This window comes from Mixophyes fleayi, chromosome 4, assembly GCF_038048845.1.
Source record: "Mixophyes fleayi isolate aMixFle1 chromosome 4, aMixFle1.hap1, whole genome shotgun sequence".
Taxonomy (NCBI): Eukaryota; Metazoa; Chordata; class Amphibia; order Anura; family Limnodynastidae; genus Mixophyes; species Mixophyes fleayi.
Window position 1 is genome coordinate 297,008,307 of NC_134405.1, and position 24,521 is coordinate 297,032,827.

The window sequence follows — 24,521 nt, forward strand, 5'->3', positions numbered from 1 at the left end:
CCCCTGATTTAGATGGATGTAGATGGGGCAGTTAGGACATTCCCTTCTTTAAGGCAGAGCATTTTCTTTCTGCAAAACAACATGATCTTTCCACCCGGAGGTGCCAGAAATTGGGTCTTGCCCTATACTTTTATAGTTTTAATGGGATGTATTTTGCACTCTCCACATATTGCACTGATAACTTAAAACAAACAAAAGTGACACATGTAACAAATACAGATCCAAAGTCCCCTCATCATGATTCATTTAAGACATCGATATAACTAAACCTAGTAGTAGGAAAAAAACAGAATCGTTTAGTCGAATAGTCTGTGCACATTTTCAGAGGCAGTTCCTAGGTGAAGGAGGCCTGCACCTTGAGATACACTATGTTAACATGTAGACACACTTTTTGCAGTGCAAATCATACAAAAAAATATTATTTGGTGTAACAGGATCAATAACCTTTTCAGTTAATGTTATTTCCTTCTCCAACCAGACACTCTTGTAAGATGCAATTTCATCAGGGTAATACGCAGAGATGATTTGGTAGAAAGGTCAATAGCAGCTGGCATAAGTTAAGTGATGTAGTATTCATTGAATAAATAAGTCATATAGAGCTGTAAACAGTAGGTCTAGCAGGGCTGTTTGGTAACCTGTGTTCCATCTAGATCTTTTCTCTGTGTTCATGTACTGTACATCTTCTCTTAGGTTAGACTGTCTAATCTTCTCTAACTAAACCAATCCCAAAACATATACTGCTGCCCTCTTCACATGTTGTAGGGCACAATGTCAGTTAAAAAATAGGGATACAAAAAACATAATAACACACAAACAGAATCAAAAGCATAAATTTATTTATTTTTAGGGACTTGCAACTTTTTCTATAAACTGAGCAAGTTTCACGTCTTTTCTGGTCAATTTGCCACAATCGTGTGTCGTCAGAGTTATTTGAACCTGTATGGATGAAACATAAGCATGAATTATATCAGAATAATTTCTAGCATAGTACTTTAGTGTATAGAGTTATAATAAATAAACTATTAAAAATTTTGACATATCTATGCTATGTGGACAGCATGCAGAATGCATTTTACAGGTGTTAAGAATTGTAACAAAAAAAAAAACCATTTTCGTAGGGGTGTGGTAGGGGGATTTCACTTCAATTAGTACAGTAATGAGCCTAAACACCCGAAATTTTTAATTTTCTAGGCTGCTGTAGGCCACCAGGTGGCTTAAGGGGGCATGAGGATTACAAGGATGGTATCAGGACCTCCTGGGTTTGCTTACCTTCTATCTTTTGACTCTGACATCACAAAGCCAGATTAGGTCACTAACATAAGCCTAAATTGCTGGATGATGATGTATTCTCTGACTAAACAGATTAATAAGCCCTTTGTGAATTATCATACTGGAAAATATCACATTTTCCACAAGCTCAGTGTAAAGCTCTGTAGGTTGTTTCACGTCATAGAATGAATGGCATTACTCTCACTATTTCCATTGACTGGGCCACAGCAATGGTTCTGCAGAGTGAATATGTCCAAGGAGACCGATTACACACTCAAAAAAATCTCCAGGCTGCAAAATCGGACATGGATGCTGGGAGTCCCCCACACCGTACACCAAAGATGGATCTGCCTCAACAATATGATTATTAAAATGTCCACCAATAACAAATTAGCAACTATGGAGTCATGTTTTATAGTGCTACATATTTAAAGGACACACAAAGATAATGCACCCTTTATATACAGTATTTGTTTTAAATAATAATAAATGTAAATTTCGCTCTAATATATATATATATATATATATATATATATATATATATATATATATATATATATATATAAAGACAAGCGACTATATAGACATTATAGGACACATACAAAATAAAAAAAATAAGACTCCTTCAGAAATCAATGCCAGAATTATATGGCCTTTAAAATATACAGAAAAACATAGATATGGTATGAGATCTTTTATTTGAAAAAAATAATCCAAAAAATTCTTAAAGCCAGAGAAACAAAGAAAAAGAAGCTGCAATTTTGTGATAATCGCATTGTACCTTGTCTTACACCGCTAAACGATTAAATTGAAAATATCAAGGGCAATGGGGTGAAAGACCAGGGTAATCTTAAAATGTACTTTAGCATATTTTAGGCAAGGTGCTCCAAATTAGGGAAAGACCCACTAAATATTATGCATAATTTTTAGAATATGAAAAAAAAAATCATTTTTATCATTTGTTAAATATCAGTTCAAAACGAGGCAAAAAAGGCAAAGTCAGCCTTTAATTAGTAAAACTAAAAAAAAAAATAAGTAAAAGATGCTACATGAGTATTTTGTCAGACCAAATATAAACACTGCAATATGGGAGCAATCAATCGATATAATAGTCTAAAAATTTGAATGGGTCTGTTTTTCGCATTTAACCTCTAAAGATAAAGTTAAAAATAAATGTGCGCTCATGCTTTAATAAAAACTGTTTAAATCGAGGAACATGAAATGACATCACAAGTAATTCGATAGGGGAAAGAATTTAAATATTTGGGATTCTTTCCCTTTTCTTCACAGCTTCTGATTAGCCCATTTTGGCTGGAAACCTGTACACCTACATATGAACTATACAGTCAGTAGCACTGCTCATGAAATTCAAGAAGGCTGGCTTTGTCGTTTACTTAAATACACTCTAGCTACTACTCTGTAGGAATATGTGAACACTGTGCCACTGTTAGAGGTTGTTGCACTGCTATAACAAGCGATTGTATATGATGATAGTGCAGCAGGGACAAATCCATTATGACACTTGACAACTATTCCTATGTCATAAGCTTGCCGAGTAGCAGCAAGGGACCGCCTCGCAAGTCTACACTGTGTAAGTCTTAGCAGGAAGCCTTATTCCCATCTGAGCAACAAAACCCAGTAAAGTGATACCCTGAAAAAATGCAACGGTGGTTTACGCTCAGGTGATGGAATATGAATGTAATGAATTACCTTGTTGTACACATTAAACCATTCTGGGTGGTGATTCATTTTCTCTGCTTGCAGGGCCACACGAGTCATAAATCCAAAGGCCTGAAGGAAAAGAAACAAAAATAGTACAGACGTTTGGCTAACATTGAGACACTGTTAGTGGGAGTGTTTCTGGTTATTTGTTTTGTACAACTGCTATGCACAGGTATTTGTCATTGCACTCAAAAGAGAACGTTTTTACTGCAAGTACTACTATGCAACGTCTCTGCAATACAGTAATTCCCCCATACAGCACTGCAAGGGTATAGGGCTATATATACAGAAATTGTAATCGCTGACAAGATATTAAAACCACAATGAAGCTGCAAACCTGCAATGAAAAACAAATATTAATACAGTCCAAATAATACTGAATATTGTGAAGTACATGTATGCAAAACTGAAAGTATTGCATTATAAGCGGCAACAAATATTTTCAAATCCATGGCACAACAAGTACAGTTTGCAGGTATACAAAGCATAGTTACCTACTCTCTCTCGCTCTCTAAATCCGGGACTCCCGGGCAGGTAAACTCACTCATGGATCCCTGCTGTGTCCCCATACTACAAGAAAATGGCTGCTGCTCTCATAAATGTGGACAGTTGTTTTAATACACTTATGTGATTCATTTTCCTTTAATTTTTACTTTAGACAAGTAACCTATAAGATTGTCCTACATATAGAATATAACAATGAGCCTAAGAAATGTATTTATCTAGCAGTAAATATTGCTGTACTACAAGAAAATGGCCACCATTCTCCAGCACACAGCTGTAGTCATAATTTAGCCTGCACCCCAGTGTTTCCTCTGGTTAACTGGCTATTGAGATTGCCCTGCACATGAAATATAAGAGTGATATTTAGGTCTAGATTTATACTGTATAAAAAGGATATGCCCTTTATTTACCAGAAAAATGTGGCCTGCAAAAAATGGTGTTTGTGTGTGTTTGAAATAATGGGCGATTCCCTCAGAAGGTTGGCTAACCTTCTGGATGCCTGCTGGTGACTCATTGTTGCTCGCGAGTCTGAGCTACACCTGGCGGACTAGTCAATATGTGTACAAATATCAGGAAACAGCAAGAAGAATGAGAGTCTTTCTGACTGAAGTGGGTCAGCATAAGCCTTGTATTACAAGTAAATTGTTATTAATTTATATATTTTTATAAATAATTTAATAGAAGTCCAAAATGTATTTGTTAAGGAGCTTATTTATTATTATTAATATCTTTGACTTATAAGGCGCCACAAAGGGTCCGCAGCGCCGTACATTACATATACAGAAAACAGAACCAAGACACAACATGATACAAAAAATATATACAAACACAGGTAACAGGGTAAAGCAAATCAGATTAAGTTTGGGACAGATAGTGAAAGGGATGGTATAAATCAGCGAGAAGAAGGCCAAAGCTTAAGAAAACAGGGCTAGCGAAGCAGGCCAAGAGGTACAGAGGGTAAAGGAACAGTAGAAGGAGCACCCAAGAAAAGAGGGCCCTGCTCATGAGAGCTTACATGCTTATTCATCAACAGAATGCAAAGTTTATGGCAGTAACAGGGCTAAAATTTTGCATTGACCTATTTATTCACCAAGGTATCAAACGCTTGGGACCACATGTACCTATATGGCATACCTTAATATTTATCAAGCATAACTTTCTGTGCATGTCTCTTTTATATAATATACCTGAGCAACACCCATTTCTGGATTGTTGACTGTGAGGCAAGCATGGGATCAGTAGCCGACAGGGAGTGCTGATCTTTCTATTGCCATTTTGGGGGCCGCTGGAGTATCTCTGGTTAAGTTCGCTCTCAATTTTAAAACAAATTAATATGTGACCCACTATAGGGACTTTCATTGTCTAGCGATAGGTCCACTCTTAGCAGAAGCACCTTGACATTTTGGGTGCTGAACAGAAGTTCTCAACAATAACCTGCAGGTTTTGCTAATGCGCAGTATATTGAAAAAGTAAACTTTTAAGACATAATTACAGTAATTTGCCAAGTGCAGTGCATGGATGCATACATGCTTTGTACGTGGGAGCATCCTGTAATGATATGCATAAATATTCAGTCTGTGAAAAGAACTATTGCGCTGGCCACCAAACAGGTGCCATCTTCTCATGCACACAGCCAATAATATGCTCTCTCCAATAGAGATTTTGTGAGGATCATTTTCATGGGTTGGCGGATGTTTGGGCCACCTGCACGATGTTGGCTATGATATCACAACATGTATGGGCACCTTTATTCGATTTGTGATATTGAGAGGTGTGGTTTATGTATTTAGCTAGAAAACAAGCAAAAATATATCAATGTAATCATAAAGTTGCATTGTGTTGAAAAATATTTTGACTTATGTGTACTTTTAGGACATTTCTTGTTGAGTAAACCAAGATTATGTCAGGAATGCTTACTTTACGAGTTATGGCTTGGTAAGGTCAAAACACTGTTGTAAAAGCTTACAATGCATCCCTCTAGCCCCGTTCAACAGCCGCATTTTCAGGCCATTCATTTTTTTATTTAAAAATAATGGGCAGTTTGGCCTTTATTCTTTGAAACTGTTCCCCAAAACTTCCAGTTGTAGTGTTATGTGTAGGTTTCTACCACATAGAAATTACTTCTACACTGTGTAGAGTCCCACTACCCATAATAATTTATAACATTCCAATATCTCCCACATAGATTCTCACAGTAGCATTATGCTCACACTAGCAGTATACTAAACCTGCAACACTGTTATATCCTGAAGCCCTATAATAAGAATAGAAAAATGAGAGAGCATTTATGAAAATGAAGTATTATATTCTTTAATAACTTTTCTCTGCCCTGGTGCCTCTCATTATAGGAATACTGCAAAAAGATGGATACAAATGAAAAACGTGTGCTTTGTTCGAAAAAAATAAATTGTCTGGCCTCCTTGAAATAACACCTTAATCCTAATAAAGACAGCAGCTTTTACAACACCATAAAAATTGCACTGCTGTGACTAAGTACAAAAACATACACTATGGGGTTGATTTATCAAAGACCAGTTTTTATATATTGCCCTATATATGAATGGGGCTCCTACTGGCAAAGGATCTCTCATGCTTTTAAATGGAAGGCCTACTTATCAAGTATTGATTAAATTCTTTTTTTTGTTTTTTCAGGACAGTTCAATCTGACATGTATGAGGTTATTGCCCGGCCCCATGGGGGTAGATGTAGATAAAAACCTTTTCTTTTAAAAAAGAAAAATTAAAAGTTTTTATTTTTTTAGTAATGGCAGTCGGACTGGAATCTCAAACCTGGCTACATATTGGGCCCCTGCACATGCTCAGTATCACCACTGCAAAAAAAATAATCTTTAATTGCGTTAAGTCATTTTTTATTGCCGTGGTAAGGGATGGTAAAAGACTACATTCATCGCCATGATAGGTGTAAGTTTAATAAATAGGGGCCTGATTAATTAAGGATCTTAACTTGAGAAACTTCTTATTTCAGTCTCCTGGACAATACCATGTTACAATGCAAGGGGTGCAAATTAGTATTCTGTTTTGCACATAAGATAAACACTGCCTGTTTTTTCATGTAGCACACAAATACTTGATAGCTTATTTGTACACTGAAATTTAAAGTTGATATTTGTGTGCTACATGAAAAAACAGTCAGTATTTAACTTATGTGCAAAACAGAAAACTAATTTGCACCCCTTGCATTGTAACATGGTTTTGTCCAGGAGACTGAAATAAGAAGTTTCTCAAGTTAAGATCCTTAATGAATCAGGCCCTAGGTCCCTAAATAGATGAAGTTATAGAAAAACATTAATACATTGTTGTTTTATTTTTTCTTGTGAAACTGAAAGTATGAAACCAAGCTGAAAAACCCTCATGAGACCAGGGATGTGCTATTAAGTCTACGTACTACCTATTTGTTTACATTTGCACAGCTGCTCAGTAGAGCAGCACAGATTTAATTGGTTCTTTATTGAAAATGAGCCTTTTCCCACATGTTGGCCACAAGCAAATAGTGTGTAATGGTAGATAATGATTTCATGCCTCTGCGTGTAGGGAACTCACAAACACTTTGTGCAGGAATGAATCAAGAATCAATCTGCCAGGGAGGAGAAAGGGGGAGGGTTTTGCAATTGATCCCAATGAAGTTTGTCATTTGTGTCAGCAATTAAAATGTTTTCCTCCATGAAACAAAACCGATCCATAGGCCACTGGGGAGTACAAGCGGCTCATTCACTAAACACAACACTCAGACCCTGGAAAGGATGATTCAAACATCACTGGTCGCTCATCTCTTTTTTTTTTTCTTTTTTTTTTGCCTGAACTCTAGAACTAATGTGCAAAGAATTATGAGAAACAAAATATAACAATACAACTATTGATTAAAAGTTAACAAGCAACTGATGAACAAATAAATAAATATATTCTGAAACACATAGCTACTAATCAGACTCTAGCTGATATATCTTTAGTACAGTTTATAAAATAAAAGCAAACATCCGATTAGTTGCTAAACATTAAAGCCCCTTTTCCATGTGCATTAGTTTTCATAAATGTACCACAGAGACATAAAGCATGTACTATAAAACTATGTAAAAGGAGTATGGTTATACACTGGTCTGAATCAGTGTTATGATTTCAAGATTTGCTGGCTTGAGGTCCCCAAAGTGGGGAGCAGTGTGTTGCAGAAAGTAAGGACACATTTGTGGAAATGGAGAGGGCTTTACTCCTGGTATACACAGTATTATTATTGTGAAGTGCAAAGTCATACTTGACAACTTTTAAAACCTCCCCTCCAGGAGATCCCAGAGGGGTGGTCAAGTGGCAAGTTCAGGAGGGCGCATTTTGAACATACTTACCAACCTTTGGTAAGTCAATCCCGGGAGATCCCAGGCAGGTGGCGTGGTAGGAGGGTGGAAGGGGTGGGGCGCTGTATTTGGCGTCATTTTGGCCCCACCCCCGCGACAAAATGCTGTTTTTGTCGCGTGGGGCAGGGCCAAAATGACGGAATTCACCACAAGTCGCATTATTTTGAGGAGCAAGATGCCATATGTGGAATATTTGCCCGCTCTCCCGGGAGCCCTACCCGAATTCGGGAGTCTCCCGGACATTCCGGGAGAGTTGGCAAGTATGATTTTGACACAAATCTGTCACCGTGTCCTAAGCCACTACTAGCAAAGCCATGATTCACTGCATCGCCCAGCGGCACCATTATGAGGCAAGTCGCATCATCAAGCCTTGTCTCTGCCCACTTCACTGAAATGGGCAGGATCCAAGAAGGCGCTTGCTCTCCAACAGCACATTGCTGCTAACTCTGCAGTTTATTTTCTCAACTCATGTGTCTTGGAAAGGAATCTTTCAGTACCATGGTAAAATCTTGTAATGATTTTAAAAGTTATTTCCAGAGCAAACTGAGCTGTTCTCACAACCAAGGTCTAAATGATCAACCCTATTGAATACATTAATATATGTATGCTGCTATTATATGATGCAGATGTTAATGGGTTAATAGATGATCTTTTCAAATAAAAAATAAAGGTTCATAACTTTGAGACACGCGCATCGCATGGTCAACATTTATTGAAAATGGGTCAAAGTGCATAATTACAGAAGATCACATTTAAGAATATCACAATCTCTTTTTCAGGCATATTACCTGTAGAATCTGAAAGTTAATAATGTAATCCAACTTAACCTTTACTGGCTAGCGTCTTTAGAAATGTTTCCCCAGTAAGTTTCTGTATGAGGTGTGTGGTGGCCGAGTACTGATGGGGTTTCCTTCCCTTACCTTGTCCTCCAGACACGAGTCAGGTTCTTTTTTGGTCGGACATCCGGTGGTCAGGAGATAAATTCTTCAATGAGAGGGACAAGGATTGGTCAAATAACTTGGGTTTATTAATAATGCGGTAAAGATAATTTTGGTAAGCCACCGCGTCACTGACCCGTTCAACTCAATGGTAATGACAAAATATTAATTTGATCAACATAGAGCACAATAGCATTTAACATATAATAACAATAAATCAATTTTCAGGTAAATCACTTAACATTAACATTCAACTAAAACATTTGGTGCACCAATATTATCCCTGGTAACGTTACCATATTTTACACTCAGTCCTGGGTTGAACTGTGCACAGGAATTTAGTAGAAGTGCTGCACGTGGTTGGGGCCCATAAATTACTTTTTCACGCCAAATAAACTGATGATCTTTTGTATTGCACAGTCTCTTTTGTGTGTATTCACAGACCTCTCTATTCTCTCTCCTCTCACACTGTTCTCAGTACATAGCTCAGTCTGTTTAGTGTGATGTCACAGATCTCTATACTGCTTATTTGTTTTCAGTACTTTCCTTTTTACTCACACCTCTCTTTGGCTCACTTCTTATCTTCTTCTCTTCTTACACTTACTTCACTTTTAATCTGCTTATATATCACTTTGTCCGATTTTCATTCTGTTCCTATTTTTCTCTCTCAGTCTATGCAGACACAGGGATCTCTCTCCCTCAGAAGTCTAGAACTTTCCTCTTCCCACTGCCTTCTGGGAGTTCACAGTTATTACCAAACTCAGTGGACTTGTTGCTATGCCGCAAACTCCTCCTTCCTGTTACTCCCGGCAACCACCAACCACTCCCAACTGTCACTTCTCCCTCAAGAGAATATTTTTTTATTTTTTTTTTAAATCTTTATAAACACTTTTAACAATTAACAAATTAAATTAACAAATTAAAAACATATAGATACACCCCAGGGTACTCAGATTTTGGGGCACCACAGGTGCACAGTGAACTATTATAGATTTTAAGGCTTCAATTCAATGGTATGAGGCATGGGTGGAATTACACAATCAAAAGGTGTTTAATGCATCAAGTAAACTCTCAAAGCCCTTGTCATGAAGTTATTAACGTCACCAACTCGTGCACTTCCTTCTTCATGTTAATCAGGAGTTCCAAAAAATGGAACAATAGTTGGCCTTCTAAACAAACAGGGACATATTTATGGTTAATATATATGGAATGTTCTATAATATATCATTACTAACATTTAACTTTACATAGCATTTTCACAATAAACAACTCAATATAGCATGCTTAATTAGTTTAGATAAATGTTTATAGTTATAGAACGTATTACTCAGTGTTGGAGATAAGTTAGGTAGTTTTCAGTAATTGGTAGCACCATGTCTAAAAGCAACTAAAACAAGTAAAAAAAAAAACCTATACTATCCACTGATATCCCCAACATTCCTCTCCCCATTACTTTACGTAGCAGCTCTCCTCGCATTGGGGTCTATTTAAAGAAAGGAAGTTTTCCCTGGATATAGGGCTTTCACCCCATTTACCAAAACCCCTGGGCTGGTATTTGCCGGGGGTATCTAGCATAGGTTTCCACCTGGAAAGCACAAGAAAACCTATTTATCAAGGACAGCGGCAGTTCTCCCACTACTATAGTCATTTCAAGATGATGATAACCGGGGATCAGTACAAGAATTTTTTTTAATTTTTTTAATTTTTTTATTCAAATAAAGCATGTTTTCATTATTTAAATATACGGTAAAATAAATCTATTTGTAATTTGGGCATATGCTCCCACACTAGCCTGGGGAAACAGTAAATTCAGCCCTACCGCTGTCAGCCAGTATCACCGGGGAGTATCACTAAGTTGTACCGGAGAAATGTTATTGCTAAGTTCCGACAACAGAAGATTTTTTCACCAGTTAATGATAAATAGACCTAAGTGACCGAAGGTGAAGGTAGTCGTTGATCATGTTATTCGCCAACATGACTAATGACTAAGCAGCTGCTATTTACCTTTTCTTTCTGGTTTTCAAAAGCTTTCTGTATATTACTTCTCTGGTTTAAAAATCCAATGCCAACAGAGGCAGGCAAGCAGGGAAAATTTTCTCTCTGGTCCGGTTTCTTCTTGTCAGTTAGGACCAGTCGCAGTGAAGTGCCATGGCCAACCCAGTAAATTATATATTCGATAACTGTGCACTGCAGACTGCATAATACATTGATGAGTGAAGAAGCCCTCCGAGCCTTCACCTACTGACATATTAGTTTGTTATAGCTTGTAACACTTGTTTAAAATGCCTGCTGATACTATTACAGATAGGGTTTTCGCTCTTTGATTAAATGTATTGTTTTAACTTATTGTCCTCTAACATTCAAACCTTTTGAAGATTAGAGGACAGGCCATGCAGCCCCTGAAGTGTATCATCAGGGTACGTGACATAATAGCTACATCAGGAAGTAGCTGCCTGCCTACGATTGGCTGTCCCGCCTTCCTGATCTTGATGAGATCTCCCTGGTGCTCGCCCTGATTGGCTAACCCAGCTGCCTGTCCTCGATTGGCTGCCCTACCAAAAAGCTATTTCCTTAAATTGCTGTCTTTCCTTAGTTACTAAAAAGCAGGTTCCAACCAGAGAAGTGCAGTTTGAATGCTGTCAGTCAGCTATGGACTGCAATGCAATGTCTGGAGGTACAGTGTGGGATGACAGGGGACAGCTTTTGGCTGGGACATGTAATTTGATAGCAACAGAACGGCACAGTTGTCTGAGACTGCTCTATCCTATTGGAGATTATCCTCAGATTGAGGTTAATCTGGCACTAATTACCCTGGGTTAATAACTAATCTCCAAAAACTCATCTGGCTTCCTCTAGATTACTAAAGCTTTTGACCCTGGATTTAGCCAACTCTACTTCTATTCAACCCAAAACGTAAATGCCCACATCAGCCCTTTCAGTCCTCTGTGATAACAGTACATAATCATTTTTTTCTTACTACAAAGTCCCTTCACAGCTAAACAGTCATTCTTCCGGTTTCCTTCAAAAACATTGAAATTATAATACTTTCCATATATCTTTTTATTTATAACATCTGTCCACATAATATTGGATTACTATCATGCTATATGGTCATATTTTGCATGTGCTGTCATTAAATGTCCAGTGTGACTACCTATATTGTTTGTGTTGATTTATAGTGCCCAGAAAAGACTGATCTAATGTTCACTACATACGGATTTGTCATACAATATGCTAGTATTTAATGTGCTATTATGTTTACCTAAACATTAGAAACGTTTTCATAATCTATGTTTTACAAACTGTAATAGAAATTTAGCTCCTTATTTATGGGTAAATTTACTGCTCATTTATGGGCGGGGGATGGTAGGTATGGAACTAATAATAAAATAAAATATACAGCAAGCCCGTAATGTACCACCCAATATGGAGATTTGTATTCCTTGTTTACATTATATATATATATATATATATATATATATATATATATATAATAGGTCCTCTGCACTCACCATGTACAGACTAGGGTGCAAGAGGGGGTTGCCCACATTGTATAGACAGGGATACTCTGCACTCTCCAAACACATAATTAATGCTATATCAAGTACTGTTCTATATTAAAAACAGGGAATGTTAGTTCCACATATTGCAATATATGTTAAGCTGACCAACTCACGCCAAAGTCTTCCCATTCTGGTCAGTCCTAACATGATGAAATGCTATGCTATTTTATCTGGGCTTAAGGCTTACCTGCACACTGCTTTTAAAGGCAAGTCTTTCCCTAGTACTAGCAGCCATGGGAGACCTGGGACTCACCTGACACAAGTTGGAATTAATTAATGTAAAGAATGGGGTGCAAGAGTCATGGGACTTACATTGTATAAACAAAAACAGACATAGGTCCTCTGCACTCACCATGTACAGACTGGGGTGCAAGAGGGGGTTGCCCACATTGTATAGACAAGAAAACAGGGATACTCTGCACTCTCCAAACACATAATTAATGCTATATCAAGTACCTGTTTTCATATATATATATATATATATATATATATATATATATATATATATATATATATATATATATATATATATATACATACACACATACACACATTATATACATGCACACATACACATTACATACACATTATATTATAAATATATAATATTCTCTAGTTTCTTCATGCTGCGGTTGAAACTGCTCTTGTGTGCTTTAAACAAGCAGCTTTCTTAAAATCACCCTGCACATAGTATGGGGTTATTTTAGGTTTTTACTGAAAATGTTAACATAGGACTACAGTGCATGCATAATTTGGGTATAGAAATTAATAGCACTTAGAACATGAAAACCTGGATATGTTTCAATTTGTCTGTGAAAGTTCCTACTCCTAAAATTACTTGTTTCTTTAATACTGACCAACTGCACAGTTCTACTCTCTCTTGATTTGCATGCAGAACAAACTTCTCAGTGTCTGATCTCACTCTGTGTACAGTATAAATGGAAATTCTAAATTTAAATTAGGTGTGGTACTGGTCCCCAACAGTCTTCAAAGATTTGTAGAACATTGTAGCATAAGTTAAACCTTTATTTTTGCACACACTTTCATTACAAATTACATCCACCAAAAAAAAAAAAAAAAAAAGAGATCAAGCTTCAATGTGATCGTTCTTTGTAAGGCTGGGTACCCACTACAGCATTTTCTGATCAATGTGTTATCTATAACAATATTACAAATGACTTAAGAAAATAAAAAAAGTCCCGATCAGCATGCGTATACAATATACATGTTTTAAAATATTTACCCTCAGATCTGTACTCTTCATCTGTCATAACCCTCGGCTGAAAAGATCATGACTCTAAACTGTATGGAGATCCTGATTGTGAGTATATACACACTGCAGGTTTGGAAGGACATTGTTTCATAGCTGAACGAGATTTATAATTCTGCTGAATAATCAAAGCAAACTATAGTCGGTCCTTTGGAAATACTATTGTTCTTCATCCAAGTGTATGCACTAATGCATTATCAGGCTGAACTGTCATTTATCGGGTGATTGGCCCGATGATTGGCTGAAAAACCTGCAGTGTGTACCCAGCCTAAGGCAAGCCTGCTGTCTAGGCTACCTGCTTTTCTTCCCAGGCCAAAAGTAGCCATCACCTCCCTGCTTGTATGAATATATATTACACAAGTAATGCTAATACATGTAACACCACAGATATCCGTGAGCCACAGAAAAGCATGTGACCATGTGCCATTATAGTCAGAGAACTCTTCAGAGACCTAGAAATTTTACAGCAGAGGGAGCATTAATTCCACCTACTGTTGTAGGACAATAATTAAGCAACATTTTTAAATCTTAAAATGTGTTGTGTGCGTTCCTGGATTTTTACTAAGGAATCTAAAGCTATTATTATTGATTTCTTGTATTATTTAACTTTAACTGTAAAGTTAACGTAAGGCAAAAATTTTACACAGAAAAAATACACTCACTTATATTTATTAAACATATAGGGGGATTTTACATAAATATTTTCGTAACTATTAACTATAAATATATATAGAGTGAAAAAATGTACCTGAGCATACAGGCATGGAATCTCATTTGGAAACTGGTTAACCACAAAGTTACAAATATCCGATAAAGAAAATGTAAAATAAAGCTACTGTTTGTTGACTGTCATATCTGTGGCGCCTTAGAAATCTACAATAATAATAATAATAATAATAATAATACAAAGATATGATCACCATCTGTGCTATTTATGAAAAAGTGGCAATAGGGATAGTTTTCTATTGCCACTTTCTGCAGTTATAGATTGCAGCAGTACAAGTACCACCGTGATCCTTGTTAACATCTGCTGGCAAACGTGTTCACTGTCAGGGGTTACCTCAGATGCCAACAGTGGTATCGACAGTGTTAAGCCCATGATAGATAGGAAGAAGCCCCATCTCTGACTAAGAAACCCATTTTCGCTAGAGATGGCGCTTTTCTCATTTTGATAAATAGAGCCCTAAATGTTTTGCGTGGGATTTCTCCGAGTGCTCCGGTTTCATCCCACAATCCGAAAACATACTAGTAGGTTAACTATCAGATATTAAATTGACCTTAGTCTCTTTCGGTCTGTGTGTGTGTGTGTATGTCAGGGAATTTAGACTGTAAGCTGCAATGGGGGCAGGGACTGATGTGAGCGAGTTCTTTGTCCAGCGCTGCAGAATTAGTGGCACTATATAAAATAGCTGATGATGATGATCGTTCTGCTAAACAATTTAATACAAAGGGGAAAGCTAAGGGCAGTGTGGAGAAACAAAGGAATTTCTTAAATGTGCCTTATATATATTAAGCATGGGGTTCCAGGTAAAAGGAAAAAAACTTATCCAGAAAATACTCAAAATTTCAAGATGATAGATATAACACTATAGATATTAACTAAAATATTCATATATTTATATAAGTAATTAAAATATTAGTAAATCAAAATGATGGAAATTAATGCATCCTCTCTGAAGGACAAATTATCCTTCCAAGAAAATCAATCACGCAAATTCTTGATTAAAACACTTGTTTCACCTTGTAGACAATCATTTATGCATATTTATAATATTAAATAGGAACGGAACATTTTGTACAACATGAAGGCTTTTCAGAACATAACGGTTTCAAACAGTGTGCTTGAAGAACATTAGGTGTTCTGTGAAAAATGTATAAAAATAAATAAATAAAAAAAGAAATTATTCCAAATTCGGAAAAAAATGCACACGACTTGGAGGTAATTGCAGTGCAATCTCCATTACACTCATAAATACTTCCCCTGTCATTACATTAATTGAAAAGTATTGTACCTGACCAACCTTGTATGTTTAAAAGGTCTGCAACCTTCTTATTTGCCATGATACAAATGGTGATAAAAGGAAATGATATTTATGTTACACTATGTAATCTTGTTTTTATTCCTCATCAGTCAGGGTATTTATTCCCATCTTGAAATCTGATCACTAATTTGGTCTAATTGGTGATCAGGGAAACTATCTTAAGATCAATTAAAGTAATTTTGAGCTTCCGGCTGCAAAACCTATGTTCATTTTGGCAGACGTCTGTGCTTCTTCAAGTTTAATTAGCAATAATGAAAATTATCAAACAGTTTTGCAAAGCAATATTATTGTCAAACACATTTATGTCATACGGCATCAGCCCAAGGTTTAGTCAGATCACGTTTGTTTGTGGGATCATATCCAAGATAATTGCATTTTTTTCCTATACGGTTAGCACGGCACTTTGGAAGATGCAAAAAAAAAAACACAAAAAAGCTCAAAAGTGACTTTTATTCTGCATCGCTACTAAAAAGAACACGTATAACTAATAGAATCAAACCATATTTGATGGCAACAATGCAAAATAATGTCACAAGTTTTAAAAGAAACCTACTCATAAATATCAGCCCAGATAACATGCAATACATTTTGGATGTATGACATTGGTTTCAAACAGAGGTTTATTTGACACCATCATTTTCCAGCATCTGTTTGACAGGCATCTTATACTTTGGACTTATGCGGGGGTCCCTGCACCTTCTGCAATCCTTCCTCTCCTACTTACCTTGATTCCCTTCCCATCATGGCACTGTTACATGTTGCCCTGTCCTCTGTAATGAAATCCCATGAGTTGACAGGCCACTTACTGTCTCTCACAAGATTAGTCAACTCATCGCCTTATATAATCTGCTCTGCTCTTCTTATTTTGACAATACGGTCAGCTACAGGTGTCATATCCCCACCCATTTCAAAGCTGGTGACATATCAACATGCAAGAAATGAAGAAAAATATATAACTTGTGTTCCATATTATAAGTCGTACACTCAGTGGTCATTAAGTACGATATATCATCTGCACAACACTCATTCATCTCTTAATTGCAACAAAAGGGTTCCTACCAAACCACCTTTCCCAGACCTTGTTTAAGAAAAGTCTACGCATAGGCTCTATGGAAGCCTAGATTTATAGTAAAAGTGGTGGTGATCGACTCCATTAGTTGAAGGGTGGACGAACGTAACTGTAGATGCATAGAGCTTTTTAATAAAGACTGATGAATTTCTTTGGTCTTTTAACAACAGGCAACTCCACAGCATTAGTCACTTCTGGGAACACCAATGATGCGGCAGTAGGTTCTGGTCTTACAACAGGTTGCATTACTTGCAACCCAGTCTTAGCTGAAAATCTAGGATGGATTCAGTCTAACAGCACTGATATTCTAACCTCCTCTTGCGGGGGGGGGGGGGGGGGGGGGTTGTGTTTGGGGTGTTGCTACCTAACTAAAGTGGTTTGTTCAAAAGTGGATAAGCAGAAACTTCTACTAGCGACTTTTGTAAATTCTTACCCCCAAATGTAAAAGCAGTACAGTCTATAAACTATATTGCACAGTAAACATACTGTTGAATTGAAGGGTTCCTAGTGGCCACACATAGTGCTTATTTTTTATCTTACTAATTTAGGGGGGTTGTGTTTAGAGGGATTCCAGGCACCTGTAATTTCTATTAAAAATACCAGTGGAACAGAAACTAAATGCTTTCTCCTTAGTCCATACATTAGCAAAAATCACTGGAAATAAGTTGTTATTCAGACATTGAAACGGGCTGTTGAAGTACAGTAACAGCTGAAAATCTACAGCATATGGCATTGTCTGAAGTGTAGAAATATATGTGCATTAAACTCACCTGTAAAATAAGACTTTGCCTAAACTTCAGACTACTAAACTGTAAGTTTACATAAAAATATGAAATACAGATCAAGTGACACAACCACTTTAAGATCCGCAGGACATTAGTGTGGAGCAAAGTAAATTAAAGACCATCCTCCAAATAATTTTTCATTGACATCTTCTGGAATATACTTACACATACCTCTCCTATTTGCTGTATGTCCATTAGTTAGATTACTTATTTCCTCTGCCTTAGAGCTTGATTTCCTTTCACTAACAGTGACATTCAATACCACACAACATCCATCTCTGCTCTTTTTAAAGTTATTTACGGCTCAGTGAATAATTAGAAACACAAACTCTGATAAATAAGTCTTCTCATGTTACCTTTTGTTGTACACTTGATTAGCTTTCTGCACAAACTACAATATGTGTACTGTGGGAACCGGTACTAGCTACTTCAAGTTTCACCCAAACTCTAAAATTCATTCTCTTTAACCTGGAGTTATTTGGAGGTAAGCAACATAAGTTAAAGACACACTTATCTAACTTTTTATTTTCACTGTGACTTTGTATATAATAATAATATTCCTGTTGCAAGACTCACAAAGTTTTCACAAAGCTGTTACTAGGTTTAGATGCTGAAGTTAGCATGTGCTCGATAGTATTTAGACCTTTATCACAATATAGCTGATTTGGGCATGATCTAGTGACAGGTGTATGGTTTATCATCATTTGGGGTTATTGGGGGCATGGTCAAAATCGGACCAACTGACTACAAACAGTAGGTAGACACAGGGGAGAGGCACGCATCTTCCAAGTCATACTTGCAAACATTTTGGATCTACCCTCTGGGAGATCCTGGTGCTAATTGCGGCATCACTCCCCCATTCCTGCCGCTCAATGCCGCAACTCATGGCACCATGCAGTGGGGGCAGCCATCATTAAGCTCCACTAGGGAAGTGGGATGCAGGAGAGTGCACTGCTCTCCAAAGTCTGGGAGAACTCCTGGAAATTCGTGAGTCTCCAGGACATTCCTCAAAGCCTATACAGTAAAAGAACAAAGAATAGCAAACTTTTTGAGGTTAGAGTGCCTGTATGTATATAAAACTAATGTAGATGAAAATGTAGAGATATAATATGTCATAATAATGTGATGTTGTAGAATAACAAATTAGCATAAGTGGTAGTTAAGGGAAGCTTGAACCAGGGAAACGATGTCAAAGGTTAGATGTATAACAATCAGAAGATGCTCAGAGGGATCAGTGGCATCAGTCATTGCAGATACAAGTATCATCATCATTTATTTATATAGCGCCAACATATTCCGTAGCTCTTTACAATTGGGGACAAACATAATAAACTAATAAACAAACTGGGTAAAACAGACAAAGAGGTGAGAAGGCCCTGCTCGCAAGCTTACAATCTATGGGACAATGGGAGATTGACACATGAGGTTAAGTATACATTTTGCATCTTGGCCCAGCCAGACTGCAAAGGTAAGGTGACTCATAAGCTAAATGATCCTGTCACACAACAATGTTGGTCAGGGGGTAGTTGTCTTGTGTGAAATTGTGTAACAGGCTAAAGGTAGTGAGGTTAAGAGGGTGGTTGAGGAATATTATAAGCTTGTCTGAATAGGTAGGTTTTCAGAGAACGCTTGAAATTTTGTAGACCAGAGGAGAGTCTTATTGTGCGAGGGAGAGAGTTCCATAGAGTGGGTGCAGCCCGAAAAAAGTCCTGTAACCGGGAATGGGAGGATGTAATGAGGGTGGATGAGAGACGCAGATCTTTTGCAGAACGGAGTTGCCGAGTTGGGAGATATTTTGAGACAAGAGAGGAGATGTATGTTGGTGCAGCTTTGTTGATGGCCTTGTAGGTTAGTAAAAGTATTTTATATTGGATTCAGTAGAAGACAGGCAGCCAGTGTAGAGACATACAGAGTGATTCAACAGAGGAATAGCTATTTGCAAGGAAAATCAGTCTTGCCGCAGCATGCAAAATAGATTTTAGGGGTTTGAGTCTGTTTTTGGGAAGACCAGTAAGGAGGGAATTGCAATAGTCAATGCGGGAGATGATTAGTGCATGAATTAAGGTTTTAGCAGTGTCTTGTGTGAGATATGTGCGGATTCTGGAAATGTTCTTTAGATGTATGTAACATGATTTAGTATGTGTAATATATGGCTAAACTATGGATATGGCAGCACGGTGGCTAAGTGGTTAGCACTTCTGCCTCACAGCACTGGGGTCATGAGTTCAATTCCTGACCATGGCCTTATCTGTGAGGAGTTTGTATGTCCTCCCCGTGTTTGCGTGGGTTTCCCCGGGTGTTCTGGTTTCTCCCACACTCCAAAAACATACTGGTAGGTTAATTGGCTGCTATCAAAAATTTACCCTTGTGTGTGTGTGTGTGTGTGTGTGTGTGTGTGTTAGGGAATTTATACTGTAAGCTCCAATGGGGCAGGGACTGATGTGAATGAGTACAGCGCTGCAGAATCAGTGGCGCTATATAAATAAATGGTGATGATGATTATATGAAGAAGAGCTATGGAAAATAAAAAGAAAAGGGGATAACGTCATTTAACTATTTTGTTCCATCAGTTGTAGTCACCATTTTAACTGCTATCAACAGGTTTGTTTAAAAAAAAAAAAAAGAAGGGGTTCTAAAAAAAAATAAAAAAATAGTAAAATAATCCTGCTGCATGCATGCAGTGAAGCTGCCAACACGTTTATGTACTCAGCCCATGTCAAGGTCTTAAAGAGTAATTGCATATTAAAATCTGTAAAGATGGTAATATTTGTCTAGGAAGTATGCCTGTGCTTTTGTTTTATTTTGGTTGTCCCAGAAATACTTGTTGTAGAAGCTTCTATGAGTCACAGTAACAGAGTGCTGGGCAACCTGATACACCTGAAGGGCCGCATATGTAGAACACTAGTGGATAACTTTGCCTGCCTAAAAATAACTTCCCTCACTTTAATGATGTAAGGAAGAACTACAGTTCAGTCTTATTCTCTGCTTTATAACCCGCCGAGCTTCACCTGCTCCTCAGATCGCGTAAAGCTGGGACAGCGGTGAAATTAGTCAGGTGTTAAAGCAGAGAGTAAGGGCTGGACCAGCAGGGAAAAGGCCAAATAGGGCCACTCAGCGTACCATGCACATTTCTATCCCAGCAGTGTCTTTTCAACAATGGTCATGGGTATTGCATTACATTTCCTAAAATATATTCAATGTATTTTACACTTTTATAAAAATAAAATTGAGGCCTCTTCAAATTTCTACAATCCCCCAAAGTGACCTTTGATCCAAAAAACATTGTATACCCCTATTCTAAACTACAGCTCACAGTCACATGTTGCATTGTCAAATCTAGTATGTTGAAACATGCATATCTAATAGAAACAACTTGCTTGAAACTGGCAGTGTCCTTTAACTGTGAATGCGATGGGCAGTATCATTAGAAGTGCTCTTCAGGTTTTCCCATCTTCCTGCAAACCTGGCAAACTTCCAGTTTATGGAGGTGTGTCCCATGAGTGCACCATCTAGGCCAGTGTTTCTCAACTCCAGTCCTCAGGACCCCCTAGCAGTACATGTTTTCCATATCTCCTTGCTGGAGCACAGGTGTATTCATTATTGACTGACACAGTGTAGCAGGTGGTATAATTATTTCACTGGTCACCTGGCAATTCTGCACTGTTAGTGGGTCCTGAGGACTGGAGTTGAGAAACACTGATCTAGGCAAACCAGTGCTAAAACAAAATAATTTCAGGTGCACATCCAGTGTAGTTCTTAAGTCACATCCACTGTGTGCAACATTAATCATCAAAAAAAAACATTCTAAACGATGACTAACAAAATGTATGCCTGTTTCAAAATTAGAAATCATATCTGCAATAACAGCACTTAATGGCAGTGTATTAAAAAAATATTCAGATAAGAAATGATAAATCCAATAGAAAAACAATTAAATGCAATTGAAATGACAATATAAGTCATATATGGGAATTATTTATTATTATAATGTAGAGGTACAAATGTGCATTAACCTATAGCAACTAGACAGTTTTTGTACATTTACAAATTCATTGCTGCATAAAGACCCAAATCGAAGTAGTACACCCTATACAAGCGGTTGGCAACAGGCGGCCCAGCAACTGCCCACAAAGCCTTCATCTGCGGCCCTCCAGCTAGCTTCTCCCAATCTCATCAGAACGTGGAGCAGCCGAATTCCACGTCACATGACCCCCTGTGCATCGTGCAGGGAGATCACGCACATACTCGGAACAGAGAGTGCACTGTGCTCTCCCTCCGTGCTGCCCCGTTAAAGGCTGGAGGGCCGCACATGCAGCCCACCATGGTTTTCACGCTGCCCCTCACTGCTCATTAGTGCAGTTAACACTGCCCATTACATTTTATCATCTTGGTGTCTACAGATTACCAAGAGAAGAGGTCACCCATGTAAAGATCCAGATTTTGTCTTGTGTTCGGGCATCAATCTGGCACCATGTGTGGACCAGCTCACATATATGGGACTTTATTTTTTTCATAAAGGATTCTAAATTCCTGGAGAATTTTTAAACATATTTGTAGATCCTGGTGAAGAATCTAGACCCCCCCCCCCCCCCCCCCACTAAACATGTGAGCAGTCAGTCACATTATTGTAAAATGTAAAAGGTGAAGTTGTATTTGACCCCTTCACACTTGAAAATAAAAAAACCAAAGTTGTTAGAACTTGTCCTCACTTGTACAAATCTGTATATATCAAACACAACAAAATGATACAACATTATAGTACCACATTTTGACCAAAACAAGCAAGCTGGCAAGCCAAGGGTCATCATTTCCATACGTTCTAACAGGTATTAGACTGTCCTGATTCTTGGCATATTAAAAAGGATGTGTCCTGCCGGGTGGTTTATCGTATTGTTCCAAAATAGGCCTGGCTTGGATGAGATAGAGTGTGATGTATGACATTGGGACCTGGCCTATTTTGTTCTGATTTTCCAATGAGGAATGTTGGAAGGTATGCTAGGTATTCTTGTAGGCTCATAAACTCAACTATATATATGATAAATTACACTAGAATGTCTTTAAAAATAATGTAAACTCAATTTCACCACTAAAAGTGTAAATTAAACATTAGTCCACTTTCCTTAGATGGAGTATTACTGTACTAACTCTCTGTACTACTCTACTTGCCATAGGTAAGGTGAGTGCACATGATTTTAATTGCATTTAATATTAGCTTGTGCATAGACTCCAAAAACATACTGATAGGTTCACTGTCTAAGAAGGGCCCTAGTATGTGTATATGTGTGTTAATTGGACTGTAAGCTCCAATGGAGCAGGGACGTATGTGATTAACTATATATTATCTAATAATATTAATTAATAATAATAATAATAATAATAATAATAATAATAATAATAATAATAAGTACAGGATATCAATGAATATTTCCCGGGTGCTCCACCCAGCTATTTTTACTATTTACTTCCAGCTCTTGAAGCCCAACAGAGTCCTAGTTTAACGGAATAAACCAGTGTTTCTCCTATAATTACAGGCACTATGTGAGCACTACAGCCGTCAGTGTACTACACTGACCCCACCCGGCTACTTCTTAATGCCACCTGGCTGGCAAAACTTTCTGGGGAGAACACTGAACAAAATATAAATGGTGATGACAAATAGGAGTTAAAATAAATTCATTACATGTCATGTTACTGCAAAAACAGAATAAAAAGACATGATGAGTCACAAAAGAAGGAAACATGGGGATAAGAATGAAGTGAATAGATTACAGAGGCCATAGCAGGACTAATACAATAAAGCTTGCCACACAGGCCATTCATGGCCATCTGGCCATCTATGTGTCTAGTCAAATTGGACAGATCTAATCAGATCACTTTTGGAACCATTAAGACCAGTTAGAACAATAACTATAAAGGACGAAAGGGGCCATCTACGGTCAGCTTCCTATCTAATTTTCGAACATGTCCTATTATGATGCTATGAATTTCAGTGGGATCCGTACTGTGGTAAGTTTAAACGCCATACAAGCTGCAATTGACCATATATCATTTGCATCCCAAATCCTGGGAACCATTTCTCTAGCTGCATTAAGAATATATGTTGCTAACTTGCACTATGAGGGGAATGCCAAGGATAATATTTTCAAGCCCAGTACACCTTGGTTTGCAGGAAGGTGGTAAAATCTTAAGACCCACAGTGCAAAATTGTAACCTTCCTACCACTTTGCACCCACCCTTTTATTTACTCAACTTTTCCATTTTATCCTTATAATACTGGTCAGTTTAGCTGAGCTTAAGTTAACAATGACCACGGGAGCAGATTGGGACTGCCTTCATTACATCTGCCACTTTTGTGCACTTAAAAGCTTTTTGCTTACATTCTGCAAAGTGGACTAGAAACGTGCTTCTGTGTCTAAGTCCAAATGTAAGCCACAAAATACTGTGCAAACCAATTCACTTTGGTAGAAATATATCAATACACACACCACCAGAGAGAAGGTCTTGCTGCACCGCCCATTGTTATGTTTGGGTACATGGAGGTGTAGGGAAAAGAACCTGACCACCTCAGGGCAGGACCAACAAATGTGATGAAAGGTAGCCGACAACTACAAACACAAAAGAAGTTAGAAAAAAAAGAGGGAATTTAGCCAATTTAAAAGAGGATTTTGTCACTCAGATGCAAGTCCTCCCAACAGTCTGATAAAGACTTTTCTGTATCCTCTGAAGATGCCTAGGACATGAAAAACGTGGCCAAAGATGGCCGTGGACCTGCCTATTTTATGTGGGTGTATGTATCTTTGGATCCGTTGGGATTGTTATCATAATTGTTTTAACAGAAGTATGTGTTCAGCAGACCTTGCATTCCAGTATAGAGTATGGCTGCAGGCACAAGTATTGGTTATGTAAAAGATAAAGTGTGTTATCCATGCCATAGACTTGATCCAAAAGTCTTAATTATAGCTGTAGCTGTGCAAGATCTGTCAAAATGCATGTATC

The 24,521-nt window shown here is 37.7% G+C and overlaps 1 protein-coding gene across 1 annotated transcript in view; it reads right to left on the reverse strand.

Moving 5' to 3' along the window:
* Positions 1–814: 814 nt before the first annotated feature.
* PCBD2 (pterin-4 alpha-carbinolamine dehydratase 2) overlaps positions 815–24,521 on the reverse strand; it is a 70,303-nt gene continuing 46,596 nt past the window's right edge. The window contains exons 3-4 of the mRNA XM_075205367.1: positions 2,980–3,060; positions 815–936 (exon numbers count right to left, since the gene is read on the reverse strand). Coding sequence (XP_075061468.1) covers positions 844–936; positions 2,980–3,060 — 174 coding nt within the window. The 3' untranslated portion in view covers positions 815–843. The remainder of the gene's footprint in view (positions 937–2,979; positions 3,061–24,521) is intronic.